General features: G+C 45.4%; 2 protein-coding genes across 8 annotated transcripts in view; one reads left to right on the top strand and one right to left on the bottom strand.

The window, feature by feature from the left end:
- The window catches only part of SARM1 (sterile alpha and TIR motif containing 1), a 184,226-nt gene that overhangs the window by 98,067 nt on the left and 63,892 nt on the right, over positions 1–22,267 (bottom strand). The gene's annotated exons all lie outside the window — the stretch shown is intronic.
- Positions 1–22,267, top strand: part of VTN (vitronectin) — a 96,413-nt gene that overhangs the window by 28,617 nt on the left and 45,529 nt on the right. For all 6 annotated transcript variants that reach the window (XM_056558739.1, XM_056558735.1, XM_056558734.1 and 3 more), the window contains one exon: positions 7,165–7,284. In XM_056558739.1, coding sequence (XP_056414714.1) covers positions 7,165–7,284 — 120 coding nt within the window. The remainder of the gene's footprint in view (positions 1–7,164; positions 7,285–22,267) is intronic.

The following is a 22,267-nucleotide window of genomic DNA, read 5'->3' as shown; positions in this document are numbered from 1 at the left end:
ACCACAGGGGGCGTCTTCTCTGATTGTATATGTTCTCTTTTCCATCCAGCCCAGGCAAATATGATGATGTCTCCTGATGACTGAAGACTTTACCAATACATCTGTGGCCCCTTCTGCAGTCTACCCAAAACTCCATAGTAACACAACCCCCATTCTTTACATTGCCATCCTGCTTCGCTAATGCTGTGCTTGCTGCTGCCCCATGTCTACAGCATACCTAGGGGACAGTGTAAAAATCTAATCGGAAGGATCTGACCACTGGAACCCCTGGGTGATTGGAGCAACAGCACATGAACCCATGTCACTCCATTCATTCCCTATGGGGTCTCCATACATGTGAGTGCAGCAATCAGCAATGTTTATAAGTCCCATAGAGAACAAATGGAGCTGCAGGTGATCATGTGCTGCTGCTCCATTCATTTGGGGGACAAGGGACCTCTCCTCATGATCAGGGGTGGTCCCAGGGGTCAGGTCTCACTGATATTATGTGTATTGATGATGACCTTTGGTGTACAGACCCCAGACTGGACCAAAAGACCCTCCCTCCTCCACACATTGCTCCCCTTAGCCCTCTCTCATATATACAATGATCCCTCAACTTACAATGGTCTCAACATACAGTGGTCTTTTCTGGACCATTGTAACTTGAAACCAGACTCAACATACAATGCTACGGACAGTCCAGATCTGCAAAACGTGTCAATGGTTGGAAGAAGCAACCAATCAGAATGGATTGTAGCTCTAGTAGCACCCCCTACAGTACAAGGTGGTATTACATGTTCTGTACTACTCTTTAGGGATAGCTGCTCCAGGTGAGGGCGGCTCTATTTAACTTTTTTAGGACATTGCGTATACTGTACAGGACCCTGAAGAACCTCCTGTCCTCTACATACAGTGATTACAGCTTCCAGCAGATCTTTCTTACTTTTATATGTAAGGATTTGCTTTATCTCTATTAGTTATCTACTTATTTTTCTTTAATCCTCACTTCATATTTTTGGATGACATTTTGGAATTACCAGGTACCAATTACCAGGTTTCCATAGAGTTATGGTCTCAACATACAATGGTCGTCCTGGAACCAATTAATATTGTAACTTGAGGGACCACTGTACTTTTCTGTATGACCCCATATCTCACATATACTGCTCTGTATGACCCCGTATTTCACAAATATACTGCTCCCTATGACCTCCTATCACAGATATACTGCTCCCTATGACCTCCTATCACATATATACTGCTCCCTATGACCTCCTATCACAGATATACTGCTCCCTATGACCTCCTATAACAGATATACTGCTCCCTATGACCTCCTATCACAGATATACTGCTCCCTATGACCTCCTATCACAGATATACTGCTCCCTATGACCTCCTATCACAGATATACTGCTCCCTATGACCTCCTATCACATATATACTGCTCCCTTTGACCCCCCCATCTGACATATACTGTTCTGTATGACCCCGTATTTCACAAATATACTGCTCCCTATGACCTCCTATCACATATATACTGCTCCCTATGACCTCCTATCACAAATATACTGCTCCCTATGACCTCCTATCACAAATATACTGCTCCCTATGACCTCCTATCACATATATACTGCTCCCTATGACCTCCTATCACAAATATACTGCTCCCTATGACCTCCTATCACAGATATACTGCTCCCTATGACCTCCTATAACAGATATACTGCTCCCTTTCACCCCCCCCATCTGACATATACTGTTCTGTATGACCCCGTATTTCACAAATATACTGCTCCCTATGACCTCCTATCACAGATATACTGCTCCCTATGACCTCCTATCACAGATATACTGCTCCCTTTCACCCCCCCCATCTGACATATACTGTTCTGTATGACCCCGTATTTCACATATATACTGCTCCCTATGACCTCCTATCACATATATACTGCTCCTTATGACCCCCTATCACATATATACTGCTCCCTATGACCCCCTATCACATATATACTGCTCTCTATGACCCCTATCACATATATTGCTCTATATGACACTCTATAACATATATACTGCTCTCTATGACCACCTATAACATATGTACTGCTCCCTATGACCCCCTATCACATGACCCCCTATCACATATATACTGCTCCCTATGGCCCCCTATCACATATATACTGCTCCCTATGACCTCCTATCACAGATATACTGCTCCCTATGACCTCCTATAACAGATATACTGCTCCCTATGACCTCCTATCACATATATACTGCTCCCTTTGACCCCCCCATCTGACATATACTGTTCTGTATGACCCCGTATTTCACAAATATACTGCTCCCTATGACCTCCTATCACAAATATACTGCTCCCTATGACCTCCTATCACAGATATACTGCTCCCTATGACCTCCTATCACAGATATACTGCTCCCTGTGACCTCCTATAACAGATATACTGCTCCCTATGACCTCCTATCACATATATACTGCTCCCTTTGACCCCCCCATCTGACATATACTGTTCTGTATGACCCCGTATTTCACAAATATACTGCTCCCTATGACCTCCTATCACATATATACTGCTCCCTATGACCTCCTATCACAAATATACTGCTCCCTATGACCTCCTATCACAGATATACTGCTCCCTATGACCTCCTATAACAGATATACTGCTCCCTTTCACCCCCCCCATCTGACATATACTGTTCTGTATGACCCCGTATTTCACAAATATACTGCTCCCTATGACCTCCTATCACAGATATACTGCTCCCTATGACCTCCTATCACATATATACTGCTCCCTTTCACCCCCCCCATCTGACATATACTGTTCTGTATGACCCCGTATTTCACATATATACTGCTCCCTATGACCTCCTATCACATATATACTGCTCCTTATGACCCCCTATCACATATATACTGCTCCCTATGACCCCCTATCACATATATACTGCTCTCTATGACCCCTATCACATATATTGCTCTATATGACACTCTATAACATATATACTGCTCTCTATGACCACCTATAACATATGTACTGCTCCCTATGACCCCCTATCACATGACCCCCTATCACATATATACTGCTCCCTATGGCCCCCTATCACATATATACTGCTCCCTATGACCTCCTATCACAGATATACTGCTCCCTATGACCTCCTATAACAGATATACTGCTCCCTATGACCTCCTATCACATATATACTGCTCCCTTTGACCCCCCCATCTGACATATACTGTTCTGTATGACCCCGTATTTCACAAATATACTGCTCCCTATGACCTCCTATCACATATATACTGCTCCCTATGACCTCTTATCACAAATATACTGCTCCCTATGACCTCCTATCACAGATATACTGCTCCCTATGACCTCCTATAACAGATATACTGCTCCCTTTCACCCCCCCCATCTGACATATACTGTTCTGTATGACCCCGTATTTCACAAATATACTGCTCCCTATGACCTCCTATCACAGATATACTGCTCCCTATGACCTCCTATCACATATATACTGCTCCCTTTCACCCCCCCCATCTGACATATACTGTTCTGTATGACCCCGTATTTCACATATATACTGCTCCCTATGACCTCCTATCACATATATACTGCTCCTTATGACCCCCTATCACATATATACTGCTCCCTATGACCCCCTATCACATATATACTGCTCTCTATGACCCCTATCACATATATTGCTCTATATGACACTCTATAACATATATACTGCTCTCTATGACCACCTATAACATATGTACTGCTCCCTATGACCCCCTATCACATGACCCCCTATCACATATATACTGCTCCCTATGGCCCCCTATCACATATATACTGCTCCCTATGACCTCCTATCACAGATATACTGCTCCCTATGACCTCCTATAACAGATATACTGCTCCCTATGACCTCCTATCACATATATACTGCTCCCTTTGACCCCCCCATCTGACATATACTGTTCTGTATGACACCGTATTTCACAAATATACTGCTCCCTATGACCTCCTATCACAGATATACTGCTCCCTATGACCTCCTATCACATATATACTGCTCCCTTTGACCCCCCCATCTGACATATACTGTTCTGTATGACCCCGTATTTCACAAATATACTGCTCCCTATGACCTCCTATCACAAATATACTGCTCCCTATGACCTCCTATCACAGATATACTGCTCCCTATGACCTCCTATCACAGATATACTGCTCCCTGTGACCTCCTTTAACAGATATACTGCTCCCTGTGACCTCCTATAACAGATATACTGCTCCCTATGACCTCCTATCACATATATACTGCTCCCTTTGACCCCCCCATCTGACATATACTGTTCTGTATGACCCCGTATTTCACAAATATACTGCTCCCTATGACCTCCTATCACAGATATACTGCTCCCTATGACCTCCTATCACATATATACTGCTCCCTTTCACCCCCCCATCTGACATATACTGTTCTGTATGACCCCGTATTTCACATATATACTGCTCCCTATGACCTCCTATCACAGATATACTGCTCCCTATGACCTCCTATCACAGATATACTGCTCCCTTTGACCCATCTGACATATACTGTTCTGTATGACCCCGTATTTCACATATATACTGCTCCCTATGACCTCCTATCACATATATACTGCTCCTTATGACCCCCTATCACATATACTGCTCCCTATGACCCCCTATCACATATATACTGCTCTCTATGTCCCCTATCACATATATATTGCTCTATATGACACTCTATAACATATATACTGCTCTCTATGACCACCTATAACATATGTACTGCTCCCTATGACCCCCTATCACATATATACTGCTCCCTATGGCCCCCTATCACATATATACTGCTCCCTATGGCCCCCTTCTCCCATTATACACTGCTGCCTATGCTCCCCATATACTGCTACCTATACCCCCCATATATTACTAACTTTACCCCCTATATACAATTTATATGCCCCTGATCACATGTACTGGTCTCCCCACCTTCCTCACAGCTCCCTCCCCCCATGCTTTACCCTATTACCTCCTCCTCCTCTTTGTACACTATATGGTAAAGGACCTGCGATGACATCATCTGGAAGGTCCTTTACCATACAGTGTGAGTGTCTATTCTGCTCTGTGGGCTCTCTGAAGCCCGGGCTCCCACAGGGCCACTCTTACATTACTGTAGTCTGCCGCAATTTGCAAAAAAATCGCTGAATTTTTGCCGCAATTTTAACGCGATTTTGTGCAAATCATGGCAAAATGCAGTAATGTTCCTTAAGGGGCCCTTTTGGACATGGGGGCCCTGGGCAATTGCCCAGGTTGCTCCCAACACCCCCCCCCCCCCCCCACAAAAAAAAAAAAAAACAGGCCCTGGGGATAAATTCAGGTAATAAGCTACTCTATCATATTCATGATGCATTGTAAGAAACATTGTAAGTTATTGCTTTTGTATGTTTTCTATTCCAGTTTGAGACTTATATAGATAACATAGTACATGGAAAAGTTTAGAATTCCTTTTTTGCAAGGAAACATTGAGCAATAACTTTTCCATAGTCAACAGAGCAAATAAACATGTGATAAAACCAAACATGAGCCTAGAGATCAAAGGGCTGAGGATTACTTATCACTGTTATAAGATAATAGAGTGACATTGGACATAGGAACTTTTTACCAAATATTTTCAAAAACAATGGTTGTTTGTGGGAATTATTATATCTATTGTGTTCAGATAATCGGGCCTAAACTTTATAAATCAGTTCCTAAATCTCAGACTGCAGCCAGGACACAGACAAACTCAGCACTGCTCCCTGCCAGGGAGTTTGTCTGTGTCCCGGCTGCAGTCTGAGATTTAGGACTCCAGCATGAGTCTGAAATCTATAATAAAGGACTGGTAGGGAGACACCTAGTGGTCATTTTTTCAAAGTGGAAAATTAAATAGAAAGAAGCATATTTTTTTATAACATGCAATTGGAAAGTTATTCTGCATACATTAATCTATGATATATCAAAAGTTTTTTCGATGAAAGGTACCCTTTAACTAGTTTTTGAAAAGTCTTTTTATATGTAAATCATTTCCAGGGAACAATCCTTAAATCCAACAATAAAATACATATATGGCTAGTGTTACGGCTCACAATATACCATACACTTGGTAGGCCTTACATACTGGGTAAAGAGGCCAATGCCACTGGATAAGTTAAAATTTGTCAGTCCTGGATTTTAGCTTGGAAGTACCGGTAACATCAGAAAATAGCCAATTTAACCACTTATTGACTGCAGGACAACTAGAAATGTCCAGCAATGTGAAATGTCCCTGAAAGCCCTTGGAGAGGTGACAGCTGGACTATTACTGTACATAGCTCTTCAGTCACTGTAAGCACAAAGCTCAATGTACACAGCTCAGCAGGCAGCCATAATGTTTCCTGCCTCTAAATAGGCACACGTGGCAGGTAGGCGTAAGAGCTGCTGGGACTTAGAGGAGAGAGATTTATCAATCAAGCCTAATGAAGCAAGGAGAAGTCAGCTGGGATCACCCCTGTGACTTGAAGCTCCTGTCTCAGATGGCTTTTAATTACAGAATTTCAGGGTGGACCATAGGGGGCTTCTATATTGGCGTCCTGGTCCTATGGTGTCAGTCTTCTTCCTGCTTCCTGGGGATGATGATTCATGCTGTGCTCAGCGTATCTCTGTCGGCATCGATGTCCCGCCTCGGCCGGTGATAGGCTTAGCACATTGTCATGTAATGAGCCTGGGCCTGGCCTTCTCCCTGCTGCCGGGGCTTGTTACATGACAGTGTGCTCAGCCTATCACCGGCCGAGGCAGGATATCAATGCTGACAGCGATAAGTAAAGTGAGTGGCGCATAAGTAAAAAGATGCACACAAAAAATTGCACATTCATGGTTCAAAAAATGTCACCATTATTATAAAACTAAAATCACATAAAGGAGAAATTCCTTTTAATACATCAGTGAAGGATTTTAAGTAAGCAAGACATCACTGCTGGTCTGTCTAATTCTGTTCAGAAATCTCTTTGTGCGTGTCTGGTATTATCGTCATACAGAAGCCATTAGGACAATGTTTATTTTATACATTGTTTTGTGTCTGGATTACAGTATTACTTTATTGTTGTTGCAGAGTCCTGTGTTGGGCGATGTTTGGATGGATTTGATATTAAAAGCAAATGTCAATGTGATAACTTGTGTATATATTACAAGAGCTGCTGCCATGACTACATTTCAGTCTGCAAACCAAAAGGTAAGGAGTTTTACAATGCCACAAGTGCAGCGTACTAAACTATCGAAACTAGAAACAACAACATCTTAAAGTATGCCGGCCATATCACAGAAACAAATTCTTCTATATGTTACTCACTAGGTCATGCAGATGCTTTACATTTTTATGTGTCTAGCTTCTGTATATGGCTCACAAGTCCCTCTGTTCTGCTGCCCGCTCATTCTGACATCCACTGCTCATTAAGGGGCTTGTCTGAGGCAAGCACTGAGCCCATCCTCACTCACCATGCATTCAATTCCTCCCTGAGTCTGCTGTGCTGTGCTAGGGGTCTTTTCATCCAATCACTGGAGGTTGTTCTGTAACCCCCTCCTCTCTGTTTTCATGCTGCAGTCAGACAGGACAGGAGTGAGCACAAGAGTAGTACTAGTCCTACCCTCACTTTCTGCACTTTGTACCAGCTGGGACAAAGATGATACTGAATTCGGACAGGATTATGTTCTAGATGGTGTGGGGAGCCCTAGTGGTCTTTTGATTTATATAAAAAGTAGATAATTTTTTTTTGTATATTAGAAAGGCTAATGTTTTGCCAAAATGTACAACATATAAAAAGTTTTCGAATCTGACAGTACCCATTTAAAGGGGTTATCTGGCCAAAGACATCATATCCCCTATCCAAAGGATAGGGGATAAGATGTCTGATCATGGGGGGTCCGCTGCTGGGACCCCTGTGATCTCCGTGCAGCACCCGCATTCTATGCGGGGCTGCATCTCCAGTCTCGGAAAGCTCTTTGTTTCTGGGACTGGAGACGTGACGTAATGTAAAGCCTCCTCCCATAGACATTAATGGAGTGGGCGTGACGTGACATCACAAGGGGTGTGGTGTTGCGTCAAGTCTCCAGTCCCAGAAACAGAGAGCTTTCAGAGACTGGAGACGCAGCCCCGCATAGAATGTAGGTACTGCTCTTTGGCCGAATCATCCATTTAAGGTCTGTTTACATCGCCTTGGATTCCTACAATACTGTATATGCTGGGTAATCTCCTTCAAACATATTCATAATGCTACATTCATACAGTAGATGCCTTTTTAATATATAGAGTAGTATACTACACTATTCTATTCAGAAGCATACAGTAAAAATGTATGCCACATAGTATACCACTTATTCACATGGGAACCTACATGGGATTTATGCTACTGTATCATGCTATATGATGGAGAGTCAGAAAATCCTCTTGATATGTATCTAGATGTGAAAAAAGTAAATAGCTTCTATGATAAAGGAGTATTTCCAACTCCAAAAGTTATCCCCTGTCCACAGGATAACTAAACCCCTATAAAACCGAGGAAAATTGTCCCCCAAAGAAATAGGAGCAGAGCTTGTGCACATCTCTAATCATTCTATATGGGGCTTATAGAAAATGAATAAAGTGCTGGACGCACACATATGCTGCATTCAGTTCATTTATGGGCAATTTTCCTCTGTTCTCAGTGGACCCCCACAAACCAGCTAGTTATCTGCTATCGCGTGTATGGGGAATAACTTTTGTTGTTTGGAATACCCCTTTAAGTCTCACTTCACTGCAGAATGAAAGGCATGTGCAAGTTTACTTTTCTATTATACAGTCATGGCTGTAAATGTTGGCACCCCTGAAATTTTTCAAGAAAACGAAGTATTTCTCACAGAAAAGGATTGCAGTAACACATGTTTTGCTATATATATGTTTATTCCCTTTGTGTAACATAGTTCATAAGGTTGAAAAAAGTTCAGAGTTCATCTAGTTTAACCTATATCCTAATGAGTCCCTACTGAGTTGATCCAGAGGAAGGCAAAAAACCCTCCTACTAGAGGTAAAAATTCCTTCCCAACTCCTTCCCGAATATGGCAGTCAGAATAAAACCCTGGATCAACATTCTGTCCCTATAAATCTAGTATACATAGTCAGCAATGTTATCACTCTCCAAAAATGCATCTAGACCCCTTTTGAACTCAGAGTTCCCCACAACCACCTCCTCTGGCAGAGAGTTCCATAGTCTCACTGCTCTTACAGTAAAGAACCCCCGTTTGTGCTGGTGTAGAAACCTTCGTTCCTCTAAATGTAATGGATGCCCCCTTGTTATGGATACAGTCCTGGGTATAAATAGTCCTCATACAGTTCTCTTCTCCTCTTTCTGTTGTCCATGGCACACACAGACACATAATGCAAAGACTAAGTGAACTTCTCTCCTTTTTATCTGCTTTCAGGTGTGATTTTTATATTATGTGACATTCAGGTGTGATTGTCCACACCTGTTACTTGCCCTAGGTGAGTTTAACCGGTTGTCATCCTGAGACGGCAACCGTTGTATCAGGGGCGGATCCAGAGTCGAGTCTCGGGAGGGGCACTATTAGAGTATTTTGTGTTGGCGGACAGAAAAAAAGATTACAGAACTTACAATATTATTAAATGTATCATACAGTCCTAACCTTGTTTAAGACTTTTTGGCCATGCTCATATGTCAGAATAATAATCAAATATACCAATTGCCACAGAATGGGAAAGTGCTAAAGAAATTTTTACCATTTAAAACTACAGCTCCCAGTATGACCTAAGCAGTGGTAAGGTTATGCTGGGAGTTGTTGTTTCACCCATCATAACTGCAGAACTTACAAGTAACTCCAGCTCTGATGGGACATAGTGAGGAGAATACACAATTATATCAGTGATTACAGATGACCTCTTCTCTATAGTGAGGAGAATACACAATGATATCAGTGATTACAGATGACCTCTTCTCTATAGTGAGGAGAATACACAATGATATCAGTGACTACAGGTGACGTCTTCTCTATAGTGAGGAGAATACACAATGATATCAGTGATAACAGATGACCTCTTCTCTATAGTGAGGAGAATACACAATGATATCAGTGACTAAAGGTGACGTCTTCTCTATAGTGAGGAGAATACACAGTGATATCAGTGACTACAGGTGACGTCTTATCATTGTGTATTCTCCTCACTATAGAGAAGACGTCACCTGTAGTCACTGATATCATTGTGTATTCTCCTCACTATAGAGAAGACGTCACCTGTAGTCACTGATATCATTGTGTATTCTCACTATAGAGAAGACGTCACCTGTAATCACTGATATCATTGTGTTTTCTCCTCACTACAGAGAGGACGTCACCTGTAATCACTGATATCATTGTGTATTCTCACTATAGAGAAGACGTCACCTGTAATCACTGATATCATTGTGTATTCTCCTCACTATAGAGATCAGTGATTACAGGTGACGTCTTCTCTATAGTGAGGAGAATACACAATGATATCAGTGATTACAGGTGACGTCTTCTCTATAGTCTTTCCTTATCTAATTCAGCTGGTACATACCGCCAGGATTTGTTCCAGCTAAATCTTCTCTCTGCAGAACTTGATGCCCAGACGTCTCCTCACTATGTCAGCACATTCTGATCCTCTATATGAAAACAATAATTATTATAATACTGCCAAACACTGTATTTTTTGAATATAATACTGGCACACACCCTCTGAATATAATTCTGACACACTGTACCCCCTGAATATACAACACACTGTACCCTCTGAATATAATACCGCCATACACTGTACCCTCTGAATATAATACTATCACACACTGCACCCTCTGAATATAATACTATCACACACTGTGCCCTCTAAATATACTACCACACACTGCACTCTCTGAATATAATACTACCACACACTGCACCCTCTGAATATAATACTACCACACACTGTGCCCTCTAAATTTAATACTACCAAACACTGCACCCTCTGAATATAATACTATCACACACTGCACCCTCTAAATATAATACTATCACACACTGCACCCTCTAAATATAATACTATCACACACTGCACCCTCTAAATATAATACTATCACACACTGCACCCTCTAAATATAATACTATCACACACTGCACCCTCTAAATATAATACTATCACACACTGTACCCACTGAATATAATACTCACACATACTGTGCCCTCTAAATCTAATACTACCACACACTGCACTCTCTGAATATAACTTGCTGTGCAGTGCACCCTCTGAGTAAAATACCGTAATGTATTGTGGCCCCTAAAAAATGTACCACCCCAGAAATTCCTCATAATATACACTATACTTCTGAAAGGCAAAACACTCTGTGCCTTCACATATAGTAATAATGCCCCATCTTGTACCCCTACATATAATAATTGTGACCCGTCCTGTTCCCCCCACATAATAATGCCCTCTGTGCTGTGCCCCTCACATATAAGGCTCCTGTCATGTGCCCCACACATTTAATGCCCCTGTGCCCTTCACATATAATGCCCCCATTCTTTGCCCCTCACATATAATGCCTCCATCATGTGCCCCTCATATATAAACCCCCCATCATGCGTCCCGCACATATAATGCCCCCATCATGCATCCCGCACATATAATGCCCCCTGTGCTGTGCCCCTCACATATAATGCCCCCATCATGCGCCCCTCACATATAATGCCCCCTGTTCTGTGCCCTTCACATATAAAGCCCCATGTCCTGTCCCCTCAGGGGGCATTATATGTGAGGGGCACAGCACAGGGGGCATTATATGTTTGGAGCACATGACAGGAACATTATATGTGAGGGGCACAGCACAGGGGGCATTATATGTGAGGGGCGCATGATGGGGGCATTATATGTGAGGGGCACAGCACAGGGGGCATTATATGTGAGGGGCGCATGATGGGGGCATTATATGTGAAGGGCACAGCACAGGGGGCATTCTATATGAGGGGCGCATGATGGGGGCATTATATGTGAGGGACAAAGAAAAGAATGGGGGCATTATATTTGAGGGGCACATGATGGGGGCATTATATGTGAGGGGCACATGATGGGGGCATTATATATGAGGGGCGCATGATGGGTAATTATATGTGAGGGGCACAGCACAGGGGCCATTATATGTTTGGGACACAGCACAGGGGCAATATATGTGAGGGGAACTGCACAGGAGGCAATATATGTGAGGGGCACAGCACAGGGGTCATTATAAGTGTGGGGCACAGAACAGGGGGCATTATATGATATAATGCCCCCTGTTCTGTGCCCCACACATATAATGCCCCCCTGTGCTGTGCCCCACACATATAATGACCCCTGTGCTGTGTGCCCCACACATATAATTTATATGTGTGGCACAGCACAGGGGGCATTATGTGAGTGGCACAGCACAGGGGGCATTATGTGAGGGGCACAGCACAGGGGACATTATATGTGAAGGGCACAGGACAGGGGGGCATTATAAGTGTGGGGCACAGAACAGGGGGCATTATATGATATAATGCCCCCCTGTCCTGTGCCCCACACATATAATGCCCCCTGTGCTGTGCCCCACACATATAATGCCCCCTGTGCTGTGCCCCACACATATAATATATATGTGTGGCACAGCACAGGGGGCATTATATGTGAGGGGAACAGCACAGGGGGCATTATATGTGAGGGGCACAGGACAGGGGGGCATTATATCATATAATGCCACCCTGTGCTGTGCCCCACACATATAATGCCCCCTGTGCTGTGTGCCCCACACATATAATTTATATGTGTGTCACAGCACAGGGGGCATTATGTGAGGGGCACAGGGGACATTATATGTGAAGGGCACCGGACAGGGGGCCCCCCTGTCATGTGCTCTTCACATATAATGCCCCCTATGCTTTGCCCTGCAGACCCTCATGAAATATTCCCTTTTCTCTGACCCCCCCTCCTAACAATAGCGCATATCCCTAATCCCTGAGCATACCTTTACTTCCAGTATGCAGGCCACGGGAATGGGTCCTCCAGGCGTCGGCGCGATGATGTGACGTCATCGCGCCGGCCTTTAGTGGATCTCGTCCCCGCAGCTCACACGCTGTGTACGCATAGCGTGTGTGTAAGGTTAGTGAATGGTGGAGCCGGAGCTTACAGCTTTGGCTCCACCATGCTAGGGAGCGGGGGGGCAGCAATCTCGGTGGGGGGGGGGGGGGGGGGGCAATTGCCCCGTTGCCCCCCCCCCTGGATCCGCCACTGCGTTGTATGGCGCGGGCTCCCGACTCGAGCCTGTGTCATACTGGCCGGCCCCCAGCTGATTGATAGCGGTGTCTAAAGGCACATTTAAACCATCCCTGGTGGTCCAGTGGGATGGATCGCCCCCCCACAGCGCGATCACCAGGGGGGTGGGGCGGTGGCAATCGATCCACTGCTGAGGTAGCCGGAGGGCTTACCTCTCGTCCTGCTGCTGCTGTTGTGCTGTGAATGATAAAGCCTGGCAGGACCAGGCTTTATCAAATGAGCGCAGAGCACATATATCAATGTGTTTCTATGAAACCACATTGATCTGTATGAGGAATCTAATTATACCTCCTAAAATTCTCCTATGGACTAAAAGTGTAAAAAAAAAAAGTTGAACAAAAATTTTCTAAAACACCCATTAACCCCTTCCTTATTAAAAGTTTAAATCACCCCCTTTTTCATAAATTCCATATAAAAAATATGTAACCATAGTAAAAATAAACATATGTGGTATGTCCGTAAATGTACAAACAATAAAAATAGATAATTAATTAACCCCTTAAGGACCAAGGACGTACTGGTACGTCCTTGGTCCTGCTCTCCTGATATAACGCGGGGTTACACGGTAACCCCGCATCATATCACGGCGGGCCCAGCGTCATAGTGAAGCCGGGACCCGCCGCTAATAGCGCGCAGCGCCGATCGCGATCGGCGCTGCGCGCTATTAACCCTTTAGCCGCGCGCTCAGAGCTGAGCCGCGCGGCTAAAACCGAAAGTGAAAGCTGCCGGTCAACTCAGTGGGCTCTTCGGGATAGCCGTGGCCAAATCGCGGCATCCCAAACAGCTTACAGGACAGCGGGATGGCCCCTACCTGCCTCCTCGCTGTCCGATCGCCGAATGACTGCTCAGTGCCTGAGATCCAGGCATGAGCAGTCATGCGGCAGAATCGTCGATCACTGGTTTCCTATGATAAACCAGTGATCAATGATGAAGATCAGTGTGTGCAGTGTTATAGGTCCCTATGGGAGCTATAACACTGCAAAAAAAAAAAAGTGAATAAACATCATTTAACTCCTCCCCTATTAAAAGTTTGAATCACCCCCCTTTTCCCATAAAAAAAAAACACTGTGTAAATAAAAATAAACATATATGGTATCACCGCATGCGGAAATGTCCGAATTATAAAAATATGTCATTAATTAAACCACTCGGTCAATGGAGTGCGCGCAAAAAAATTCAAAAGTCCAAAATAGTGTCTTTTTGGTCACTTTTTATATCATGAAAAAATGAATAAAAAGCAATCAATAAATCCTATCAATACAATAAATGGTACCAATAAAAACCTCAAATCACGGCGCAAAAATGAGCCCTCATACCGCCCCATACACGGAAAAATAAAAAAGTTATAGGGGTCAGAAATGACCATTTTAAACGTATAAATTTTCCTGCATGAAGTTATGATTTTTTCCAGAAGTCCGACAAAATCAAACCTATATAAGTAGGGTATCATTTTAATGGTATGGACGTTCAGAATAAAAAGAAGGTGTCATTTTTACCAAAAGTTACAAAATGGTGTTTTTTCTTAAATTTTGACACACAATGATTATTTTTTTTTTTGGTTTTGCCATAGATTTTTGGGTAAAATGACTGATGTCATTACAAAGTAGAATTGGTGGCGCAAAAAATAAGCCATCATATGGATTTTTGGGTGTAAAATTGAAAGGGTAAAGAGGAAAAAACGAAAGTGCAAAAACAGAAAAACCCTGCGTCCTTAAGGGGTTAAAGGAGCATCACATGCTTGAAACAATCTTATTTTTCCACAATTTTGAAAGGGTGCCAATAATTTTGTCCAGACCATTTTTGGAGTTTGGTGTGACATTATGTCCAATTTGCTTTTTTTTACTCCCTTTTTTGGTTTAATTCCAATACACACAAAGGGAATAAACATGTGTATAGCAAAACATGCGTTACTGCAATCCTTTTCTGTGAGAAATACTTCATTTCTTGATAAATTTCAGGGGTGCCAACATTTAAGGCCATAACTGTATATCTTGACCTTCTTTAACATAAATACCGTATGTTTTGTCCTATAGGACGCACCGGCGTATAAGACGCACCCAATTTATAGTTGCAAAATCTAAAAAAATTAAGATTTTGAACCCAATAGTGGTCTTCAACCTGCGGATCTCCAGATGTTGGAAAACTACAACTCCCAGCATGCCCGGACAGCCGTTGGCTGTCCGGGCATGCTGGGAGTTGTAGTTTTGCAACATCTGGAGGCCCGCAGATTGAAGACCACTGCATAGGAGGTAATACTCATGTGTCCCCGCCACTCCGGACCCGTCACCGCTGCCCTGGATGTCGCTCCATCGCTGTCGCCATGTCCCCGTCGCTCCGGAACGTCTCTGCTGCCGGCCGGGTATCCTTGCTCTCCGTCGCCGCCATCACGTCGTTACGCACGCCAACGCACGTACGCGATGACGTGATGATGAGGAAGGAGAGCGCCGGCCATACACCGAAGAGACAGGTAAGGTCCCTCCCGGTGTCCTGTAAGCACTAACTCGGCTATTCAGTCGGGCTGTTCGGGACCGCCGCGGTGAAATTGTGGCGGTCCCGAAAAGCTCGACTGAACAGCCGGGTTAGTGTCACTTTCCCTTCAGACTGAAGGGTTAATACAGGGCATCACCGCGATCGGTGATGTCCTGTATTAGCCGCGGGTCCCGGCCGTTAATGGCTGCAGGGACCGCCGCGATAGGGGTGTATTCGCCGTATAAGACGCACCGACTTTTCCCCCCCCAGTTTTGGGGAAGAAAAAGTGCGTCTTATACGGCGAAAAATACGGTATTATCACACTTAATCCTCCATAGCTGATATATGGGTTCTCAGTCTGAATTTGATAAAAATACAACAATTGCCTGTGCTGAAGTTTCTTGAGCGCTGACAGCTAGTAGTGAGCAGCAGGAACCCAGGCCCCATCAGCACAGCAACTATGGGGGATTGGGCAGGTGAATTTGCATTATAGTTAATTATTAAGACACTCTGACCTCTTTCCTAAGACAACCCCTGTGTCAACATGTGAATGACATTAGTATTGCAACAATGTCCTGTCGGCACCCTTCCTCATCAATGACATCCTTAAAGGGGTACTCCACTGGAAAATATATTTTTTTTAAATCAACTGATGCCAGAAAGTTACACAGATTTGTAAATTACTTCTATTTAAAAATCTTAATCCTTCCAGTACTTATAAGCTGCTGTATACTACTGAGAATGTTCTTTTCTTTCTGAATTTCTTTTCTGTCTGACCACAGTGTCATACCAAAAATGAACATAAAAACAGCACAACTTGGCTTAAACATAAACATAAAATTAGCACTACCTGGCTGTAACTCAAACCATCCATACTGGGGGGGGGGGGGGGGGGGTAAAAAATAAAAAATAAATAAATAAATAAATAAATAATAATTATAAAAATAAAGAAATAAATAAATAAAAATAAACAGCACAACTTGGCTTAAACATAAACATAAAATTAGCACTACCCGGCTGTGACTCAAAACCATCCATACTCGGGAAACAAAACAAAAGGGGAAAATAAATAAATAAAAAATATAAAAATTAAAAATATAAATAAATAAACAAAAACACATAACACAACAACTGGTTCGACTGCCATAACTATAATATGAGACAATATAAAACGATGTAGATACAAAACCAAATAGATACAAAATCACTAATAGAAATTAATAAATTATAGTATATAAACATAAATATATGCACCCTATTTACAGAAACCTACAAAAAAATAAATAAAAAAAATACAGGAAATCCCTACACTAGAACTGTGCCCTCACCCACACCACCCCTCCTGCACATGGGTCAGAGTCCATACCGTTCCTCTACAGTTTACAAAGTTCTGTCCTTAACTGACCCATGTCAGGTCCCCCAAAAACACGAAAACACACCACCACCCACAAATACACCCTCCCCACCTAGCACTCCACCCAACCAACTTATACACAAACTTATACATACTAACTAACAGACACTGAACCACAACCCACTTTAGGCCCAAGTTTGGTCGCCTGTAAGCCCTTCATGCCATATCAGCTTAAAACAAAACAAAAAAGCTAGCGTGCACATGCATTAGCCCACCACCAGAAAGAAGGATGGCAGACTTGATACACCAAAATAATTTTTAACTCTTTTCCTAACTCCCCCTACAATTCTCCCTAATTCTATCCCTCCATTAAAGCTAACCCTACTCTCACCCTATCTCTATCCCTATCACACTTCCCCTATCCAAAATAAAGGTACTCTACCCAAAAGATCTAGTACCTAGGGCACATCAAAAGAAAACCCTCTCCACAGGAGAGAAGCCCTACTGGTACCAAGACTGCCATACTCCAAAGACCTGATCTTCCCGAGGTCACCGGTGATATTCCTACAGACCTCCACCTCGGAGAGGATTTTCTGCTGGGTCGACACTAAACACCGTGCATTCCACGTGTAGTACCTAACCACTAAACTAACTAAGAATAAAATGCCCCGGTCTCGGCCACCCAGTGTCCTGAATGCCCCATAAGCCCACTCCGGATAGGTAAGGCCGGCAAGTTGACTCCAGCCGATGGAAGCGCCCACCCGGTTGTAGACCCCTATATTAAAGGGACAATGAAGCAGGAAATGGTCCATGCTTTCCAGCGTGTCCCCACACTCTTCTCGGGGACATCCCCGGTCATCAGAGTTCCTGCACTTCAGGTTGTCCCTTACATATAGCTTCCCCTGAAAGCAGCGCCAGGCCAAGTCCCAAAACTTCTGGGGGATCCTTTTCATGTTTAAAAGGTACAACCCCACCCTCAGATCCCGACCTGGGCAGTCCCTGAGTGCCAGAGGCTTCTGGAAGTGGGTCAACAGAACCCGTTTGTCAAGGAACTGCCTTGACTGGGTCCTGATCTCCCACACTCCCAGACCCCACCGACGTATCGCCTTCAGAGTCGGGGTAGCGTAAGCCGGAAGATATCCATGGGGCGTACGGAGGTCCTTCACTTGCCCTCCTGTCTCCCATTCCTGGAAGAAAGGCCGAAACCATTCCCTGCAGGAGAGTACCCACGGAGGAGCCCTCTCTGACCAGAGGTTTGAGATGTTAGCTTTTAAAAAGGTGTTTGTTAAGAACACCACAGGGTTTACCATAGATAAACCCCCTAGTCTCCTCGTGCGGTACGTAACCTCCCTCTTGACTAGGTTCATCCTGTTCCCCCATAACAGTTGAAAAAACAGGCTGTAGATCCTAGTGTAGTAAGCCTCTGGCAAGATACATACGCTGCCCAGATAGATAAACAAGGGGAGCAGGTACGATTTGATCAGGTGTACCCTTTCCCTGAGGGTCAAAGACCAACCCTTCCACTGGTCCACCTTCTGAGTGGCATCCTGGAGCTTACCATCCCAGTTTTTGGTGGGATAATCATCCTGGCCAAATGTGATGCCTAAGACTTTTGCTGATTCTTGGGGCCCTGGAAGGGTGTCCGGGAGATCAAACGTGGGATCCCCCCCTCCCAGCCAGAGACTCTCACACTTATCCCGGTTGATCTTAGACCCGGATGCCTCCGAGTAGCGTTCCACCTCCGACATCACCACATCAACCCCCTCTCTCGAGGAGACGAAAATAGTGACATCGTCGGCGTACGCCACTACCCCCTGGATGGCCCCCGGCTCCGCCAAACTCATCCCGACTCCCACCAACGGTCCGCAACTCACCCTCCTAAGGAAGGGATCGATCGCGAACACATATAACAGCGGGCTCAAAGGACAACCCTGACGGACTCCAGACCCCACTCCAAAAGAGTGGCCAGACCACCCGTTCACCAGTGGGAAACTCTCTGCCCCTGCATACAAGATCTTAAGCCAATTAACAAAAGTACTCGGTAAGCCATATCTCAGGAGGGCGGACCAGAGGTACTCGTGGTTCACCCGATCAAATGCTTTGGCCTGATCCAAGGACAGCAAGTACCCCTTCCAGAAACCCGCACTACTCCGCTCCACTGCCTCCCTGACACTAAGGACAGCACTTAAGGTGCTTCGGCCTGGAACAGTGCAGTGCTGGGCCTCCGAAAGGAGCCGGGGTGCAAACTTCACCAGCCGATTAAACAGTATCTTGGCCAGAAGCTTCCTGTCCGTATTGAGAAGAGCTATGGGTCTCCAATTCTCAATACGGCTGGGATCTTTACCCTTTGAGAGAAGAATCAGGGCTGACCTCCTCATTGACTTTGGCAGAGTGCCCGAGGAGAGACACTCATTGAATACCTCAGTCAAGAGGGGAGCTAAAGACTCCTTAAAGGTCCTGTACCACTCAGATGTTAAGCCATCCGGACCTGGCGACTTCTTGGGGGCAAGCCCCTCGATCGCCAGTCTCACTTCCTCTTCCCTGATCTCTTCTGCCAAAACGCCAAGAGAGGGGTCTACCCCTGGCTCAGGAATGGTTTCAGCCAGGAAACCCGACATCACATCCCGATCCAGATCCTTCCTTCCCAAGAGGTGAGAGTAGAAGGATCTGACGATCTCCAAGATCCCTGATCTGGACCGATTCAGAGATCCTGTACTATCAATCAGTCCTGAAATGACTTTACTACTCACTGACATCTTACAGTTTCTGTAAGGGTCGGGCGAGCGGTACTTCCCGAAATCCCTCTCAAAAACCAAAGATGCGTGCCTATCGTACTGACACCTCATCAGCAAGGACTTCACTCTGGAGATATCCTCTTGGCTACCTCCAGTCGAGACAAGAAGCTCGAGTTTCCTCCTCAGACCCTGATACAGGCGATACCTGTTCAGGGACCTGAGGCTCGAGAGCTGGCGGAAGAACCCCGCAACCCGCTTCTTGAATATCTCCCACCACTCTGACTTACTACTACATAGGCCCAGTAAAGGTACCTGACTCTGAAGAAAATCCTCAAAGGACTGTCTTATCTCCGCTTCCTCCAGGAGGGACGAATTCAGCTTCCAATAACCTTTTCCCATCCGGGGGGTTTCTGAAACATTCAGGGAAAACAAAATCATACAGTGATCGGAGAACTCCACCTCAACCACGGACACTGCAGAAGAGACGGCTTCCTCCTTTAAATAAAACCTATCTATCCTAGACCTGCGACTACCTTGATGATAGGTGAAACCCGCGTGGCCCGAGGGGCTCCGGATGTGGGCATCCTCTAGGCGAGCTTCTCTAGTTATGCTAATCAGCGCCACACTATCGCAAGTCAGCGGACTATTGGAGCCTCTCCTATCTTGGGACCTCGTGACATTATTGAAGTCCCCTCCAAAGATCACCTGCCGACTCGTAAAAAGAAAGGGCTTAATCCTCATAAAGAGATCTTTACGGCCCCGCTTACTTTGCGGGGCGTAGATGTTAATGAGCCGGAGCTCTTGTCCCTTCATGAAGACATCTAAGATCAGGCACCTCCCCATTTCTAATTCAATAACCCGTCGGCATTCAACAGGAGCGGTAAAAAGGACCGCCACCCCACTATACGGCTCAGCCGCAAGAGACCAGTGGGAGGGACCGCGCCTCCACTCTCTTCTGGCTTTTACCAGAGAGGCTAGATCTGACAACCTGGTCTCCTGTAAAAAGAAAATGTCGGCTTCAACGCGGCCGAGAAAATCAAAGGCTGCAAATCTAGCCGTATCCGACTTTATGCTGGCACAATTAATAGATGCCAGCGTCAATGGGGTGAGTGCCGCCATACAGGGTGATTAAATTAGACGGCCACACCCTTTACTTTTGTTTTCCCTTCTTTTTTGCCCCCTCATCCCCCGAAGAAGACGAGAGGGCAGGACCACTCTTAGATCTTTTTTTCGATTCAGATAGATCCATATTATCCCCGTCTCCGTCCGGCCCCGGTCTAGCCCTGCCCTCTGAGGAAGGTGCCTCAATAGGACAGGGCCCAGTTCCTCCCAGAGGCTCTTTCTCCCTAGGCACCTCGCCCTCACCCTCCCCAGCCAAGGAGGGGGAGGAGATGGTATCGAGGACGAGGTACCGGTTTGACAGGTCAACCAGAGGGGGGGCAGTCAGGCTTCCGTTTTGAACCTGGCCCGTAGTACAAGGAACAGAGGGCTCTGACCTCTTCTTTCTCCCTTTCCTTTTGCCCTTGTCTTTCTTTTTAGGCCTCTCCCCACTCTCCTCATCCACACTTTCATAGTGGGAGGAATCGGAAGGGTCGGCCATATTGCCTTCCTCTCTGTGAAGCCTCCTGATCTCCCCATCCAGCACATCCTCCTCCAGGGCTTCAGCGGTTACAGGGCCAGCTTCAGGAGCAGAGGCCGGAGCTACCCCCGTCACCTGGGCACTCTCCAGCTCCCTACTCCTTCTACGATTTTCCTCCCGCCTTAGTTTGGCGGGGCCCTTTTTCCTCCTCACGAGCCCTGTTGCACCCCCATCCCTGCCCATACCCTCCCCGGCCGAGGCAACTTCACAGCTCTCCTCAGCCGGAGCGGCCGCAGCACGGGCGAAGGCGCTAGGACAACGGCTAAATGGGTGCCCAAGGACACCACACAGGTGGCACCGGATCTGCCTACAGGATGCGGCCAGATGTCCCACCCCACCACACAAGCGCAGACCTGTACAGTACAGGCTGCGCTAAAGTGGGTGGGGCTGCCACACCTGTGACAGACCTTAGGCTGCCCCTGGTAGAAGACCTGGATCCTATCACGTCCAAGGAAGGCGGCTGACGGAATGTGGGCAACCGTACTCCCTGAACGCTTGAGTTTGACGGAAAACGTCCAGGCCCCGGACCAGATCCCGTGCTCATCCAAGTTTTTCTTGGGCATGTCCGTCACATCCCCATACCGTCCGAGCCAGGTCATGATGTCATAACAAGAAAGTGACTCGTTACGGGTCAAAGCGGTCACCTTCTTGACAGCATTCTGACGGGAAATCGCCTTTACGGCG

Source organism: Hyla sarda, chromosome 2 (assembly GCF_029499605.1).
Source record: "Hyla sarda isolate aHylSar1 chromosome 2, aHylSar1.hap1, whole genome shotgun sequence".
Classification (NCBI taxonomy): domain Eukaryota; kingdom Metazoa; phylum Chordata; class Amphibia; order Anura; family Hylidae; genus Hyla; species Hyla sarda.
The sequence above is the reverse complement of the archived record's forward strand: the minus strand, read 5'-3'. Positions and strand labels throughout refer to the sequence as shown.